The sequence below is a fragment of the Oryzias latipes genome, chromosome 1, assembly GCF_053564925.1.
Source record: "Oryzias latipes strain Hd-rR chromosome 1, Olatipes_Hd-rR_3.1".
NCBI lineage: Eukaryota > Metazoa > Chordata > Actinopteri > Beloniformes > Adrianichthyidae > Oryzias > Oryzias latipes.
This window is the reverse complement of record NC_136237.1, coordinates 29,678,865-29,697,663: the sequence shown is the minus strand read 5'-3', so window position 1 is coordinate 29,697,663 and position 18,799 is coordinate 29,678,865. Positions and strand designations below refer to the sequence as shown.

The 18,799-nt window shown below is 37.8% G+C and overlaps 1 protein-coding gene across 3 annotated transcripts in view; it reads right to left on the bottom strand.

Moving 5' to 3' along the window:
* Nucleotides 1-18,799, bottom strand: part of LOC144994589 (rho GTPase-activating protein 7-like) — a 75,931-nt gene that overhangs the window by 28,778 nt on the left and 28,354 nt on the right. The window contains exon 1 of one of the 3 annotated variants that reach the window (XM_078953034.1): nt 12,275-12,668. The exons of the other annotated variants lie outside the window; for them this stretch is intronic. Coding sequence (XP_078809160.1) covers nt 12,275-12,404 — 130 coding nt within the window. The 5' untranslated portion in view covers nt 12,405-12,668. Of the gene's footprint in view, nt 1-12,274; nt 12,669-18,799 lie in introns of those variants that run through there. 3 annotated transcript variants of the gene reach the window in all.

Genomic DNA, 18,799 nt, shown 5'->3' with positions numbered 1-18,799 from the left:
TTAAAAGTTAAGCAAAAACTGCAAAACTACTCCTAAAATTGTGAAGGATGAGTTTTGTCATCACTGTTTCAAATTAACAAAACAAGTTTGGTTTTATATCTTGTACTTTACGAGCTATTTGGCTATTTGAGCGTGCGACCACATTCCATCCCAGCAGAAGAGGGGGGGTGGGGGGAGGGGTCTATGGAAAACCACTAAAAAATTCTAAGCCAGTGGTTAATGATGGCGACCATATGGCTGTGAACGAGGACACATTCCATGCTGCGCCGTGTCGCCTCCAAACTTCCTGCGTTACAACAGATGCCTTCATTTCTACTCATCTAATCTTCCCCGAATGAGCAAACATATCATGAATTAAGTGGAAAAAATAACTAACAAGATATTGTTTATCTCTGATGTAATTTGGCAGCCCTTCTGCTGTGTAAGCATTGCACCAGTTGAAACTAGATCCTAGATCTAGATCCTCCAACCCCTTCCTCACGACCCTAAAAAAGACGAATCAAGAACAGAAATGAATGCATGTAAAATATAACACTCTAAGCCCTGGAATTTCAGTTGTGTTAGTTTCAAATATCATAAGGTTTTAAAATCATTGAAGTGGAACGGTTTGTATGAAAAATTACTTAAAAGGGTTTTTAGTGATTTCAAAAGAGGGACTAATTAAACCCAGTGTGCAATGATGCATTCCTTTCTTTAAGAGCAGCCACCTGTGGATGCATAGACGTCACTGTAAGGACTGATCCATACCACGATTTTTGCAAATCATTTTATTATTTTTTTCACAAATATTACAACAAGAAACTAGATTTAAGTCTTTTCCGATTCAGATTACCGGCAGCTCATCTATGGGTTAATCTTATAAATGACAGATTTTTGGAGAAAGAAAACCCTCAAAAGCATTTGTTTACAGTGGAAAAGCTAGCTTTAAAATTCAACATGAAAAGTTGGCATTGCCAACATGTTCAACTTAAAATAGCTAAAATGTCTAGAATCAAACAGTCAGAATGGTTTACATTTCAGCTTCTAAAAATGTCAGAATATGATTTTTAAATCCTGCCCACAATTTTTCTTCTCCGGCACTGGCATAAGGCCTTTGTGCACAACAGAAATACAGTGACAAGATACAATAAGAATTCTAGGTATGCTGATGCTGTCTGGCATATTGATGAATTGCTCAGGATGAAGGCGGATATGGCATGGATTTGGAGGAGTTGGCTGAGGTGTCAAATGTATTTGCTTTCAGCACCAGTGAATCACAGTCCATTGAGGTGTAATTTGAAATCAGAGCAAAATATGCCCCACAGTGACATTTCTTGAAATGTAGTTGTTGTTTTAGGTGGGAGTGGGTGGGCATTGTCAGAAAGATGACAAAATGTATCGTCATGGAGAAAAAGAAAAAGTACAGATAACAAGAAGTTTGTACCTGATGGTTATGAAAACAAGTTGTGGCCTATGTCACTATCTTTTAAATATCCAACTTGGTGATAAAGAGGATTCAATTTGGGTACATGATCACAACAACAATGCCAGGCTCAAAAAAACTCTCCCAACACTGAAGGCAAGGTCCTCTTCTCTCCCTTATCTTTCCTGTTTTGACTTTTGTTCTGGGGTTCAAACTGTGTTGAGCTAGGATCAAATTCCAATATACAATGTATCCTTTATCTTTTTAAGCAAGTAATGCAGGAAGTCGACTCTTTAGTTTTGCCTGCTCTGACCTGCAACCTTCTATGAACTCTAACCTGTAGTGACCCACATGATGAACCATGTAGACGTGAAGGCTGTCACAAAAAACACAAGCCACGTTCAGGTTGGACATCATCACCGACCCAATGGTTCGTTTTGGCATATAGCGAAGCCAGTTAGATTGAAATATCAGACAAATTGTGCATTTTGTGGCACAAGCATCCAATGTGCTTCCTTCACAGAAACATGTTTGCCATGAGAGAAATTCAAAATAAGAGCCATTTTAAAGATGCTGGCCATAAACTCAACTGTTACAAACATATTTGTTCTATTTGCCCCAGTATGTTAGTGCACAAAATGCAGTCTTTTAACTTGAGGGGTACCTACAGAATACTATTGTTTGCAACATGTAAAAAAAACAAAACAGTCTGATACCACTAACAAACACTACTGTGACAACACTAATTCCCAACCTTTTTATTAACACGTCAAACAACACAGTTTGACACCACTACACATCAACTGCATTAGTGTATTCACAATAACTTGTTTGCAACTTAAAAAAGCCAAACCAACTGACATAATGAAAGAGCACCATGTACCTCTTAAAATTGCTTTAATATAAGAAAACACAACCAGAATTAATGCATACATAAAGTGCTCCAGATTATGAGGTGTACTGTTTTTTTTTTTTCTCATGGGAAACACGCTTTTCTGAAACAGTGGTCCATCAGCTACAATCATGCCAAATTTGGTGTTTGTACCACAAAATGCATGATTATTTTAATAACTGGTTCCACTGAAAGTGAACCAAGAAGGTTTGCATCTTATAATTCTTCATTGCTCCCATTGTAGTAGTACTTACATTTCTTTAGATGTTCAAAAGATATGTGTCTCTTAAAGTTTTTTGTAAATTTCTGGCCATAAATCTGAATTTGGTATTCATGTCAAGTTTCAAATTCTTTGCATGTATTCTAAAATTATAATTTGTGGAGCACCTAACATTACTGCAGACGTTCCTAGTTTTTCTTTTTAGGTGAAATAAAAGAGACTCAAGGGCTTTTCCCATCCCATTTTGTTTTGCACAATGGCAGTCACAACAGGAAAGCAAAGCTTAGCCAGCTGATATTAGCTCATTCCTTACATGGCAATCTTGACCTTGCAAACCAGAGACAGACGTGATATTGATAGAACAAATGTCTCACATATGCAAGAATCAAGGAGGTGCAGAAATAAGTTGTTTTTTTACAGTTTGAAAAGCAGTTAAAGTCCATTTTTTTTACTTTTGTGAAACAAAAATGTGTTGGATACAATTTCGAATTTTGCATGTTGAACATTCTGTTTTTTTATTTATATAGCTGATCCTAAGATTTGATGTATTAACTTAAATGCAGATTAAAAAAGGGGGAACACCTTCTTAGCTATATAGTGGAAGGATTTTGTGGTGATTTGTGTTTGAATTTGGCTTTTTTTGCCCGTTCTTAAAGGGAGTTTAAATTTAGCAACAAGCACCTTAATGAAGAATTTAAGATGGATTTTTTTTCCAGAAGATTATTTTTAATTCCTACTTAATCGTATGTCGTAATCTCTGTCTTCTACAAACTTGAACAATTTATGTGATTGCCCCTAAAATACCCAGGGCTCTCAGTCACCCACTCCTTCCCCGTCTGACTAACATCCTGGTGCAGTAGGTTTATTTACTTTACAAGCTAATAGACAGCACTGCCTTGTTTTAGGGTGAAGACTTGGGTTGATGAACAGAAGTTGCAGTCAGACCTGTAACTTCCCCCTGAACCCGCTGCTCCTTATTGGTCCCTGGAGGATGATAGTGTGACTCCTGAGAATAGAGGGCGACTAACACTGTCCAGCTGGAGTTTAGTAATTGTGACAGAGCCTGCATGCGTCAAAAACACTGGACCCTGGAAATCAAAATTTGTTGTCTCCAATCAGGTATTCTCCTTATGAAGAAGGGACTATTTTTGCAGTTTTTGGAAATACAGTAGGTGGTTCAAACAAAGTGGTTTAAGTAAAATAAAAAATGGTGCATGATGATTGATGGATGGATAGATGGATAGATGGATGGATGGATGGATGGATGGATGGATGGATGGATGGATGGATGGATGGATGGATGGAAGTAAAGATAATTATTTGTCTTTTGTGATGGGTCTGGTTGAAAGCATGATGGATCTACTTGTTTGTTGGTTTAATACATTATGAAGATAAGATTTTTAAAATGCCAGAAGGGAACTTTGTGATCTGTGAAACAACGTGGGCAAAGAAATGCCAGTCATGAAACACTTCCTGACCCTGACCCCAACGACAGTGGACATTAAGTTGTCCAAGTGTCACTCAGCCAATATGCTAATGCGAAGCGCTCCACTGCTTCCATTATTACCAGCTATAAAGAAGCAGATCAGAGGTTGGCCTGTGCGTGGAGGGTGACAACACTCAGCCAGTGGCCCTGTGTTCACCCATTCATGGTGCCAAAGTGGTTAGGAGTGACTAGGGGGCTAAAGGTCACTGGCAACACCCCTTGATCAGGGGAAGAAGGGGCAGTTAGTGGCTAATCAGTCTAAGAAGAAGATTATGTTCAAATAAAATTGAGATCTTTGCTTGCATGAAAAGCAACAACACAAATAAAAAACAAGGTTAAGAAAACATCAAACATTACATGCATCTGGTAGTTTTAGTCCTTGAAATCTTTTAAGGAACTTTCAGAGGCTTCTTTAGAGGCTCCATCCAGCCATCCAAACAAAGATATCCAGACTTCCCTGTCCCCGGCCACTTTCTCCCTATCTCCTCTGGGGCGACCCCAAGGCGTTCCCAGGCCAACCAACAGAAGTAATCCCCCCAGGATGTCTTCGGTATTCCTCGGGCCTTGCGCCCAGTGGGACATGCCCAGAACACCTCCCCAAAGAAGGCGTCCAGGAGGCATCCGGACCAGATGTCCGAGCCACCTGGTTCCTCTCTATGTGGAGGAGCAGTGACTCTACTCCGAACTCTCTCCGGGTGACTGAGCTTCTCACCCTATCTCTAAGGGAGCATCCATCCACCCTACGGAGGAAGTTTATTTCGCCCGCTTGTTCTCGTGACCTCACGTCTGTGGTCATGACCCAGAGCTCAAGACTACACATATAAGATCTGTATATGTATTTTAACAAAGACACTCTGGATGGAAAAATTGTAAAGAGCAATCTTTAGTCAAACAAATGAACAAAAACAGGGAACAAAAAGCAGACAAACACCCAACTTTAAGCAAATCAGAGGTCAGAACTGAAATATGCTATTTAAAATGCTTTCACTGTTCTGTAAAAATCTCAAAACAATCATATCTTTTCAAACTTGTTTTTTTTGGCTAAGAAACAGAAATTTACATTATATTTTCAGCACCAACTTAAATTTATTTAGAGAAAGTTTACTTCAATTTGTTGTTGTTTCAATTCTCATATGTTGTCAAGGAAATCCGCATTATCAGTCCACACCACAAATCAGTTTTGACTTCTGTACCCAAAGCCCAATTTTCTATTGTGTGAGGAAAATAAATGCTCCTTTTTAGAGATACATTGCTGCTTTGCAAAAAGCTTCTTTACTTCTAAGAATAAATCACAGAGAATTGACTGATTGATGCAGGTTACAAAACTTTTCTTTGCATTCTCTTGATGTATAAAAGAATCTATTTGAATTACAAAATAAAAGTGTTTTAAATTTTAAGAATAGGCTGTGCAAATGAATTGTTCTTCTCTTTTTAACTGAGGTCAGTGTGTGAGTAGATGATGGAGGCAGAAACCGGGTCAAGGTGTTGATGCTCCCTTGACTTTTGGGAAGCTAGCTGTCCTAACTACTATAAAAAAATTGCTTCTTTTTTTTAAATTTATTATCCTGTGACTTAAATGATCCTTCTGCCTCAAGCTAACACTGAACCTGTGGTCTTCTTAACAACTGAGATTCATCTGTTATTATTTGAGTACTGCTTTATCTCATACTGACCAGTTTCCAGGCTAACATACACATTTGTATGTCTTCCTCTTTTAGTTGGTTTATTTTTTGACCATAAAAACATGCTTTTATATTTTTGTAATTATTGGATGTTTTAAAAAATATAATCCCTGTTGTTTCAGTGAAATAAGAATACTGAAACTCAAACTAATTTGAGGCATTTTAAGTCATTGCAAAAGGAACAAGGGGTAAGTCTAAAAGCTCCTGCAGGTTAACTCAGTAAATTAAAAATAGCTAACCCACAGAGACCAGTTAGAGTCACTACCAGAAGCAGACAGGCAGGAAATGAAGGCCCGCTGGAGTAAACAAACAACATACCAAGAGATCAGGAACCCCAACGGGCAGTTAAGTCACCAAAGATGAGACTGTTTTAATGGGGCACTAAAAATCGCTCTAAGTACCCATCTGGAATAGATTCATCCAGAATGTGGCTGTTTCTCTGCTAATGATGAGTGACAAGTCACGCCAACAGCCTCCTCTTACCTCAGTCATTTTAGAATATTCGCCACATCAACTTGTAACCTTGAAGTCAGATTTCATTGTAGACAACTTTAAAAACTCTATAAAAACAAAGACTTTTGTGTTTGTAAAAATGTAACTCCTGGGCAATCTTTCTGGTAAATTACTTCACTAAGTTACTCAGTTGTAACTAGTTTTTCTTGTTAGTTTCCATACACAAATATGACTAGAATAAAGACAAAACTATAATAAATGTAAATAGACACAGAGGTGACTTTCCATGCTTTATTATATCCCATTTAATTGTCGATTATGCTTATGTCTGTGCAACCCCCAAGCTGTAAATTTGTCATTTAAATAGACCAAGTTAACACCCCATTGACCCTATTTAGCCATTTTCTAACCCACTTTTTCCTACAACAGCTCCCTTTGTGTGATATCAAAGAACGTGTGTTCAAAACAGATTCAGTAGAAGTCACATTTTCACTTCCCTCCGGTCCCTCATGTGCCTTACTGCTAGAGGGAATCCTCATAAACAGCATATGACTCCCCCCAATCAACCACGCAATATTGATGAAAGTTGGATCGTCACCCCCTACACAGCAAGTGCGACTAATAAAGACAGCTCTGTCTCTGCCAACAAAGCAGCACAGCTCCAAACAGCAGTCACACATTTATATTGATGGAAGGAGGAAGGCTGTGGGAGGCGAACACTCTGAAAGACCTTGGTTTGACATTCTTGCACACTAATCATTTTTGCACATATTTTGTTTTTTGTAAAACCCAGGTTGTTTTAGATTAGCGGTTTTAAGAATATTGACATTCAAAAACCTATGAGTTATGCACTTGAAATAGCAAGCATTTTGTTTAAGTGCAGTCTTATTTTGCCATTGAGTCCATGTGGGGGTATGCAGGAGTGAAGTATGAAACAATGTAAAGTCAAGAGGCTACTTGACGGTCCAGCAGAAAAGCACTAGACATCCTACTTAAGTAATTACCAGAGGAAATGAAATAACAGGAAATGACTTATTACTCACAAAACAATAAGCCAAAACTCTAGATGGAAATTCTTTGGTAAACCTGTAATAAAATTCCTAATAAGGAAAATTAAAGTGGTTTACATGGACTTTTCTGCTAGATTGGGAGTAACTCTAATGGTTACTCATCTCATCGTGTGACTCCTTGCAAGATGTAACCAAATTTCTACAAATCATTGAAAAACGCAAGAAATAAAATACTAAATAAATGACTCGTTTCAGAAGTTAAAGACAGAAAGTGAGAAAAAATGGAGGGTGAGGGAGAACGGTGCAACCAGCAAAGTAAACAAGTTCAGCGTGAGCTCGATGGAGTCAGTGGGTTTAGCAAAACATTCCAGAGTCTCTGAAACAAGTGGCCTTGTGAGGCAGACACAAGTGTACTTTGAATCACTGAACAGGAACAGCGTTGAAGGACTTTAATTCAATAATAAATACCTCGAGAGCGCTCACCGTCATTTAAAGTAAAACCAGTACAGCTCAGCTCTACAAAAGCAAGAGAATCGGTCAGGACAGTTTTGTCAAGCCTGAAACTGGAAGAGGACTGTTGGATTCAGCACAGGGGGTCTTGGAAGCAGAAAATAGGTTGTTTCCAAAGCAAATAAAATATATATAAATCTAATAAGCAAGAATTTTGTTTTTCTTTGATTTCACTAAGATTTACCAACCTAATCCAAGGGTCTGCAACCTGAGGGTCCGGAGCCACATTTGGCTCTTTGACCCCTCTGTTTTAGCTAAGTGGCTTTAAAGAATAATAAAGTTTTTTAATTTTAAAAAGTAATTAACCATGTGGTACGTTGAGCAAAACAAACCAGTTAGATAAGTCAAACTTAGCAACAAAAATAGTATCTGCCTTTCTAAAAGACAAACACACCCTACAAAGTAAAAGCTGCTGCAATGCAACACACTTTATAAAACCACTGGTGCCAACATAGTTGACAGAAAACGATGCTCTTGGCCTACTTTTTTTTATAGCCTCATGACTCAGATATGATGTAGACAGAGTGTTGAAGACAGTGGCGTGGTTTGATAAAATAATAAAGAGGTGCTTTTTATAGGCACAACGTGAGCAGCTTGACCTGAATGTCAAGGAACACTGAAACGTGATGTTTCATCAGGGCTTTGGGAACAAGCTGGAACTTCACAAGCAGTGCTGCAAAACAGTGGCTCATACAAAAGCAATGGAAAAGATGACCTCTAAGATGAGATGTGCATGATAATCTAAAACTTTTTGTTAAATTTGATGATTCAGCATGGTGACGAAAAACACTCAAGTCTAGTGACATAAAAAGAAACTCAAAAAACTTAACGAATTGATTGTATGTAACTTTTAAGAAGTGATTCTGATGTTAAACTATAGCAGTCAAAGCTGTTTTAATGTCCTAACTGATTCATGACCATGAAAATATCAGTTGCTTTTGCTCTGGGTGCTTTTTCATACTTGTGTATCTGCTTTTGTGTTTTTCTTTTCTTTTCCAGTCAAATCTGTGATCACTCTTTTGATTCTTGCTGTGAAAATATCTATTTTTTAAGCTAATGTGTTCCATATTAGCTTGTAGTGTTTTTATTCAAACAGGTCCCTGCTGATCTTGCTCTGGTGTACCCCTCCTGACTTCCTCTTTGGGGATCTTTCAACCATGAAACGGCTCAGCAGGATCCCTGTAGGTTTGCAGGACCACAATGGGCTCAGAACATCTGTGTGGTTGTACAGAAACTGTGTCTGCGTAGACCGGAACACATCTATGGACCTCCCACTGGCTTTCCCCTAAGTCCCATACAAAGGCCTGACTGCCACCTAACAATGACAAATCTGTACACAAGTGAAGACACAAAAGTACACTTACAATTAAACACATCCACTTGTTACCATATGTGTTGTCCATTTATGATGCTAAATTCTTCTTCAGTGGAAACAGACTTTTAATAATCCTTGTTTAATAATCCTTTTTTTTGAGAGTCGACTAAACCACCTCATAAAAGTTCTTCTTTTAAACACCTGTTTCTGAAACAGCTCTGCAGAGTTCCTGGATTTCCCTGGGGATTTGTTGGATCCATTATGTCACACTGAGTGTTCTGTGTTTGTGTTGCTAAGCTGGGCCTGAGATAGGCTTTCAGCAACTCATCTGTTTTTGCTGCAAACTTGATTAGGCACAGTTTACATAAAAAAAAGGTTTAGAAGTTAAATTTCCATTAGCGTTACAAATCATAGATACCCTGATGTTAGCATATTGATTCTCATTTGGATTTCCTAAGTAAAAAGGAGAGTCAACACATGCTGTGAGAAATCAAAACAAAAATGAACCACAACAGAAACCTTTAGGTGAACCTTCATTTAGCGTCTACCTGAAACCCGGCCACTTGTGGGCGAAGGCAGGGTCATCAGTCTGTCGCAGGGCCACAATCACACACCCATGCACACTTACATTCACAACATTCATCAGGGACAATTTAGAGTGACCAATTAACCTACGAAGCATGTTTTTAGATGGTGGGAGGAAGCCAGTGTCCCTGGAGAAAACTCACACACGCACAGGGAGAACATGCAAACTCCACACAGAAAGGTTCTCCGTTGGTATTCTGTGTCAGGTCCCTCAGCCAGGACTTGAACCGGGGGGGTCATTCTTGCTGTGAGGCAAGAGCGCTAACCACTGCGCCACTGTCCAATCCCATTTAGCCCCAGATTATTACTTGAAGGAAAAAATTGCAACAAAAAAATAAAATAAACAAGAAACATATATTTTTTAAAATCACAACCCTCTAAAAAACTGAAGACGAGTTGGAACTTTCATTAAAATTCTTGAATTAAAACTAACAAAAAAGTGGTTTAAAGGAGAGTAGATCCATGGATTCGATTTTGAAAACTTACCAGTATATGAATCAATCACTTGTTCAAATCCAGTGCTATTCTACTGTATGAACAACACTAACCTCTCTACTATTTCAATCATTCCTCCCCAATGGTTGAGAAAACAGATTACTGGCTAAGCTTTAGACGTTATGCAACAATATTAGGCCAGAATCATATGATAAAGATAAACTTTTCTGACCTCCCAGGTAAAGCAACCCAAAGTGGTTTAAGTGGGGAGTATAAACAACCTTCACGAGAGTCTGGCTCGTAATTTAATCATACTAGACCAATGTCAAGGTGTTGACATTGGTCTAGGTGTTGACACAATGTTGCACCGTTGTTGAAGCAAAATAAACAGAAGTTGTACAAAAAAGAGACCGTAAAAAAAACAAATACTGAAAATAAAATGTAAAAAAGTGTTCTGAATTTAAAAAAAAAGACTATTACTAATGCTTAAAATGGGAAAAACCATAAGTGTCAGGGTTGCTGAGTTTTTTCTGGAGTGACATAAGGGGGTTCCAGTCGATGACTTCCAGCTCTTGTTGTTTATGTCTACAGCCATGTCCTCTTGGAAATTTGAAATAAGTTGTTGGCGTAACCATTAATGCAGGGCAAACCCGCTCCCCTTCCTGTCCCTATTGCTGAGAGCTCTGCGTGCAATTTTGGAACTTTCCAGCTCCAGTTGTGAGGCGGATGCTAGCTTGGACAAGCTAAACAAAGTCATCATGCATCAGAATGGAGCGGATGAGGGAGTTGGTGGTCAACCCACCATATTTTATACATATCAAATAAGCTCATTTGGAAAGAAAAAAAATTTTTTGCTCCTAATTCACAATAATTAGAATAAAGAAATACTCAAAAATGCAATTTTAAGCTTATTTTCCTTATCAACCCTCTCAAGAAAAATGCCAAAAAAAACATGTTAAAAACACAAAAAACACGATTTTTATTGGAGTGGGTCTTTAAGTAAAGTTGTCATAAAGTAGATATCTATTGGGACTCTTTTTATGTCCTCAAAGCTCTCCAATGATTCATGTTTCAAAGAATCCATCAGAGGCCGACTGAAAATAATAATGTTTTAATGCCGTAACAGATACCAAGAAGACATCTGTTTTCTTTCTTTCTTTTTTTTGCCCTCCCTTTGGCTGTAAACATACTTAAATATGTGATTTGATCACGGGGGTGACAAGGGTGAGAAATATCAACAAAGATATTAAGTTTCCTGATGAGTGGAACAACAGCACAGTATAAAGTCCCTGAGACCGTGTCTTTATTCTGTTATTAACCAACAGCCTTTAGTCCGCACAGATCCCATATCAAAACCATGTCATTATCAAAAGATTAAGAAAAAAATATTTACAAAAAATGTCTATACTAACAGATATCCAAGTTTTTGAAACCACTCACATGACCTGAGGGTGATAGATGCAAGAGGGCGGTTGTAATTAGATCCTGGTAATTATCTTAGCATTGACTCGCTTCTTTCTTCTTGGGCAGTGAGCTATGCCAAGTCTAAAACATTCAGTTTATCGGCTAATGTTTACAACCAAGTGCTCTTAACCTGGAGTAAGTTAACGGTCGTGGGGAATGACCCCTAGAAAAATCCCTTTAAAAGGGTTATTTATGGGTGTGATGCAGCAGAGACTTTAAAATCGATTAAATAAAAAAAATCTTCTCAACTGTGACATCAAAGAACGAGCACATATATCCTGAAAATACTTTGACCTGGGGTTGATATCACCCATGAGTGACCAACTTTCTATAATTCATTTCCTGCCTTCACTGCTTTTCTCAAAAGAGGGTTATATTTATTATTTAGACCCAAGCTTCCCAGAGAGTTGTGCAGTCTAATGGACTCAGTCGAGTGTTTATAACCTGCTCATTGGTTATGGATGGGTCAAAACCGCATCCCATCATTTTTGGGAGAAGCAGGAGGGACGTGATGATGGTGCTTTTGTGAAAGCACAAGAAAACCTTAAAGATATAATGAACCAAGCAGTAATTTTTTCCTTTTTTTCTTTTTTGGATTAACATCCACACACTTTAAAATAAATGGTTGTATTGATCTGTCTTAAAAAGCCCTGACGCCAATACGGTCTTCTATCTGAGGGAATGACAACGTAGTTTTGCATTCAAATTCTCAAAAACAATGAAAGTTTTAAGTCCAAAAGGCAACTTATCCCAATAAACATATTTTTTATCACAGCAAGCACATGTGAACTTAAACATACACCTGTAGTTCTTCACTCACCTGCCAGTCGATTCTCTCGAGACGGTTTGCTAAGAATATCTAGAGCTTTGGTGGTGGATGACTTGATGTGGTCACTAAAGGACCTCTGCAGCAGCAGCAGCCTCATGGAGCGAGACATGGCGATGAGCATCCGACTGCAAACTTCCTGACTCACGCCTGTTCCTGCCCTGCTTGTCTCTTTGACACCTTTCCCTGCTGATGCTGTGTTTTGTCTTTAGTTTTTCTGTTCAAGCCTTTTGCCAAATTTCCAAAACATCCAGCTAGCTCGGATTCCCTCTCTTCCTCACCGTTCCAGTGCAGACTGTGCACTCCCGTCTGCTGCAGCAAACATCAGTGCGGTAACTGCTGCTGGGACACATCCAGCTAGTGCTGCAACACTCTCATATTCTATTCTGGCTGTGTGTGAGAGAGTGAGTGTAAGTGCATAAGCCCCAGCTTTCTCTTTGAATATCTTAGTGATTTACAGTCACTGAATGCTTATCATCTAACATCTATCTCTTTTATTGAGCTTCTCCTTCACATCACCCTTCTCCTTTAGTCCACTCCGTTTGCCTGCCAAAAGCCGTCTAGACACAGGTAACGTTAACAGATTGCAAAGACAGCCTGCTTTTTGTAAAGTGCCACCTGTTCAGGTCCGCGTACGGAGAAAAAAAAGGTTTGCAGAATTCTTCAGAAGAGCTTAGGCTGCACCTCAATGAGTAAAAGTTTGTCTACAGAGTAAAAATGAGCTTCAAAGCTAGAAATGAGGGTAAAAACCAAACATGGATTTTTGCACTTAAAGATATTCCACATATAAACACCCAATTAGTTGCAGAGAAATAGAAATGTCTTATGTAACAGAACATTAAGCTACAGAGATGGACAAAACAACCCATTGGAATCTATTACTGAGGCTGGCTTAATCGGATAATGCTGAATTAGCTTCTGTTAGGCAAGCCCAACACTGCAGTCTGTGAAAAGGATTAGTCATAGTCCAGCATGAAAAATGAATACAAGCATAAGCAGAGTGGTGCCATAAAGAATATGGATGTTTCACTTTATGACAAGTTCTTTCAGATTTGTATGACACTTACAAAAATGTATTTAAGTGTTAAAGACTCCAGAATATTTGGACGATGTTTTCAATGCGCTAATGTAAATGCAGGAATCCTCACTAATCATTTTTTTGAGATAAACTTTTTATTGAACATCAAAATATTGTTTTCTTTGGTTTGAAAAATTGCAACATGTGTCCTTAGTGTTTTAATACTCAGATAAAATAAGCTCAGGCTAAAAACCTTTAAGATGGATGTGCAGGCTACCAAGAAGCAGATACATATTTTTGGTAAGCAAAGAGTGTTGGCAGTGAAGGATTTAGAAGCTTTCAAACCTAATATTTTCCTCAGGAATTGGTGCAGGCTAAATAGATAGTTAAAAGGTCTGTGAAAGGTCCACACTTATTTATAAAGTACCTTTAACCCTGTGTTTTAAAAACTTAAAGTACTGAGCACCGTTTTTGTGCACCCCAACCATACCTATATTTTGCTTCCATGAAACCTGGCTTTTTTCCCAAATATTTACCTGTAACCCATTTTCAACCACCTAAACACATGTGCGTGTTTGTGAGTTTATCAATCCGCAGCTAAATGAGTCTGGAAGGATTGATTGTGGAAGTGAAATGTTTTGCTCTGCAGCTGAAATGCAAAGTCTCAGAGAGTATGTAAAAATGCTAAAACATAACAAAGATGAATGGAAATTATGAAACATCAGAGATCTCCAGGCTTTTTTTTTTTTTACACAGAAATGTACACGTCTTTAAACCATTACTGCAATCCATTCTCATTTGTTTATTTTTTACCTCGTTTTTTTCTTCTCTTAAAACCTAATTATTATCTTAAAAACAAACCAAAGTGGACACTTTCCTTATGGAAGAAGGATGTTTAAAATGTTTTTTATATTTTGTTTTTTTTTATTTTGACAAAAATGTAACCCACTAGTTCATGCTGTTTTTATTCTGGTAGATAAAAGAAACTCTTTCTCCAACAAGCTCCCAACGGTCATTTGTGTAGTCTTTTGTTTTGTTATTTCACTGACACCAATAGGTACTTAAAGCAAATAAAGCTGTACTGCAATCTGTTGGTTTAATCAGCTAACTTCTTTTTTATGCTGTAACTGGAAACTGGATTGTGTTGGAATGAGCCGAATGAATAAAGAACTGGCACTTCAATTTATTGAACTTTATCCGATGTGGTTTTTTTTCCTTTACCGAAATAATAGCCCCTGAGATAACTTAAAACAAGACTAAAAACTCTAATATAACTTTACAAATTGGTGGACTCTAAACAAATTTATCGAATTAATCCCCTGTTTGATGTTAGGCAAATGAAAAAAATCTTGCATGTTGGAAACAGATTTTTGCATATTCAAAGTCTGGAGTGTAGATTTTACTGCCAAAACTGTTATCTGTCACCTCAAAAGAGACACATGCTGGAAATGAAATGATAGCTAAGATGTTTCTTTCTTTGTACTAAACTTAAAATAAATGACCCTATGTTATTTAAACTGTCTAAGCTCATAAGAATTTATCACAGGTTGAGCAGCCTTTTTTCTGTAATGTGCAGCCGTGACCAGAATGACCTCCATTACTCTAAGCTCACACTTAAGAAAATCAGCCCCCTATTCTAACTGTCCCAGCAAACAAAGTTAAAACTGGCTTTTTTTCAACAAATTGACTTTGTGGACTCCCAAGGTTTGCTGAGAAGGATGAGTCCAGTTTCACACAACCGGACATCTCCACCAGCACTTGCCAACTGACATTAAGCTCTCAAGCTCTGTTCACACCACCCTTGGAAACGCGCGTTCAAGCGGCCAGTTACAAAGAAAGGTCTATGTTGGGCTTCTCCCTTCATTTCTCTGGCGTTCAGTCTCAAGTTTATGAGACTGTTTTCGAGCTAGACACACAAAACCTGCTAACAAAAACTACGTGTTGGCAGTAAAACCAAGTCAAACTTTGACCAATCAGAGACTGATTTAGTAGCGTATGGTGTCCCTTTTAATTCACACAGCTGCCAACCATTTGAAAATTGATCATGGAGGAGAAATTAATAACTGTGGCTTGTGCCCAGCCAGAATAATATGACACCAAGTCTTTCATATACAGGAATAGAACTGTGAAAGAAAAAACAAGGAGAAAAATGTTCACCCCTTTGATATTTCGCACAAAGCGTTGTCCAACTGGAGGTGGTGGTCATGCACTAGTAAACAGTAGAAAAAAGAAAAGAAGAAGAAGCCCATCTCTGCTTGTCCAGTGTGGACACCATGGGATAAACGTGCGCTCAAGAACCTGCATTTAGCTTGTTCTTGAACGACCGTCAAATGCCTGGTTGTAGGTATCTTGAGCCAAAACTGTAAACAAGGTTGAGGATGTTCCACCACACGCTGTGAGAGCTTTATTTTTTTTTTTTTTTACGTCTTTTACACACCTGCTTAACTCATGTGGCATCTGAATCCAATTTCCCTCCAAGACCGTTTGTCTGTTTTGCAGTTATATGCAAACCATCTGGGTTAGCATTTGTATCACAACACAACAACGTGCATTCCCCCGTGGATTCCTGTGTACCAGTGATAAGGGGCAATGGACAGACTGTAACCTGGACATAAAGGGAAAATGTCCTAAAGGGGGGTGGAGGAAGGATGAGAAAATGAAACAATGGAGTTCTTATACCCCAGGAAAGGAAGTGCTGCCAAATGCCTCTCTGTGTACAGCATGCCAGAATTGTGTAAATACGTGTACCAGCAGGAGAGGGTTTATTGATGACATACTAACCCAAAAGTGAGGTGAAGGGGTGTATAAGTAAATATCAAACTGCAGGTGTAAACAGTGTGTGCCAGTTCGTCACAAATGCTTACGAAAACATTAGAACTATGCTGCTCATTGCTGTATAACATACACAAAAAGATGATAGGGGTGCCTAGTTTTTTCATTCTAACAGTTATCTTGAGATATAGCTTGTATACGGTCTAAAATTTTTTAATATTCACTAAGTAAAAATAAACGCTATAGAAAATATCATATAATCATAAAATAAAATAAAAAACAACTCAAATGAATATAAAAGGTCAGTGTGAGGAAAACAGAAACCTTTTTGGTATATTTCTGAAATTTTGTATGTTTAAGCCAACCTGAGATTTACCTAAATCTTGTGATGACAATAGTAGAGTCAATCTGTCTGATGGTCTTCTTCAGCACCTTTTTAGGATTCCCTGAAGTTTCTCCCCTGTTGGATGGTAAGTCTCTACTAAAACAATGTTTTTTGAACCATTTTTTACAGATTAGGCCAAATGTGTAATCATGCATATAATAAATCACCACACATAAGACGTGTCTGACAGATGTAGTGTAGACTGGTATTTTGTGATAACCGCTCCCCCATAATTATCATTTTAACATGTTTTTATGTGCAAACTACACCTCACTGACATTTTTTAGCTGTTTTGCTGTTTCGTCCAATTCTGACACAGTAAAATTGACGAATGGTTGGATAGTCAGGCACTGGGTTTACTCTGAGTATCCCTGCTATTATGCCATTTGTGCAAAGCAAAAACACATTTCCTTTGTGCTTAGATCAAAGAGGAGCAGCATGAAACAAAGGAGAGCATTATGTCTTTTCTGAAAAGGTATATAGTTTTACTCGATGCTTATATACATTCAATCAGTTTTTAGTACTTTTTTCTTGTTATTTTTTTCAGTTTGGATTGCTTTTTTCACAAAAAGCAGACTATTTGTTATGTGGACGCGTTGTCACGTTAAGCGCACGGATTTCGACTGCAGTGGTAAAGGTCAAAGCGATATTAATGCGGATCGTCATGGGGGGTTAAATAAAGCATCAGTTTAGAGAGAAAGTTCACCTCTTACTGCTTGTTTTTGTCCAGATGATGAAACAAAAGTTTGTTTTAAAGAAGCCAGCGCAGTGATATAGAACATTTAAGCTTTTAAAGCACACCCAGCAGCCAATCAGAATTGAGTATTTACTCGGACCATGGTATAAATGTTGATAAAGATTTAAAAATCTAAAAATCAATAACGCTCGTGAGCAAAAATGTAATTTAATCATTGCCCCTTCAGGAAGTCACTTTCTATTGATGGGGTGTGATCGAAACAGAAAGGGCCAGAAAGCTTGTGACTAAATCAAATAAATTGCACACAGCTGTCATGTAGCCTTAAATTGATACACCAGTCATTAGTAAACATAAAAGGGATATATTGAGAAATTGTTAAAGGTGCAGGCATCCAAGCTAGGCTGTTTTTGGATGCTATCATTCTTTTTTTTCCTGTAAAATAAAGGAATCTAGTAAAAAATGAGAAAATGTTTTCCTCTAAAAGCTAAAGCAACTAGTCTGCTGGGTTCCCATATGAACTAACAGCTCCATAATAAATCCACCCTCATACTGTGGTTTCCTGTTCAAAGTAGGTCAGCTGAAGACATGGAAACCTAAAGAAAGGGTTTTTGTCAAGGAATTTGTGTTGGTTTTGCAAAGCCTAAACTTTCACAGTAAAATTGAAACAAGTATAAAAAAAGACCAATGCTCATTAACAGGTGGGGGTCGTCATTGCCAGGGGTGAGTCCAGAGCCGATGGATGGGACAGGCAAGAATCTGGTATTGCACCATTTTAGCCACTTGTATCATGGTTGTGAACTGACCAAAGAAAATAATTAAGAGGAATATTAGATCCAGAGCATTATTGACTTGGCTCACTGCAAAAGCAACTGAATTAAATCTGTCAACGAGGAAATCCCCTTTAAAAGGGGGAAAAAATAGGCAGGAAAGTAAGAGTTGCTCATAAATGACAAAAGCAAGTAATTTAGTGTGAATAATTGATTTCACTGTGATAATCTCTGAATGACTGGAAACCTGTTTCAAAATATGTTCAATTTGAACAATGTAAACTTGGTCTGTAGTCTGTAGAGCCCAGAGACATAGTTACAAGATATGTGAAGAGAAGGCCGCTATAGGGTTCCACTGTTGCTTAAAGAATGGTAATTTTTCACAAAACATGTCACACTTCCATTATATACACATCAACAAATTATTCATCCACTTTACCCAATCTGTGAATACAAATTCATACTTGTTTTGCTATAGATTTGTAACATCTATAGCAACATCTAAGTTGTACTGCACTGTAATGCTATTTTTGTTTTTATGTCTTATTCCTTTAAGACATTCCACAGATTATTTCAACTACTGTGCTTGGAAAAAAAACCATTTAGGAATAATAGCAACAAATCGATGAAGCTGAAGAATTATGCACAACTCTGTGTAAAACGCTTTGAATGTTTGACGATACTTTTATTGAGGCATCTTATTAGAAAAACTTGTGTTACAGCAAAAATGCGGAAAAAAAACTTTGATTATCAAGAATATGTTAATAGCAAAAATGTTTTTTCTGACAAACACAATGAAAGTAATAGCTGTTTATTTCTCAATAAAAGTCTAAAGGGATTTTAGATTTTTGGGACCAGCGAGTACTTCCCATTTGGAACG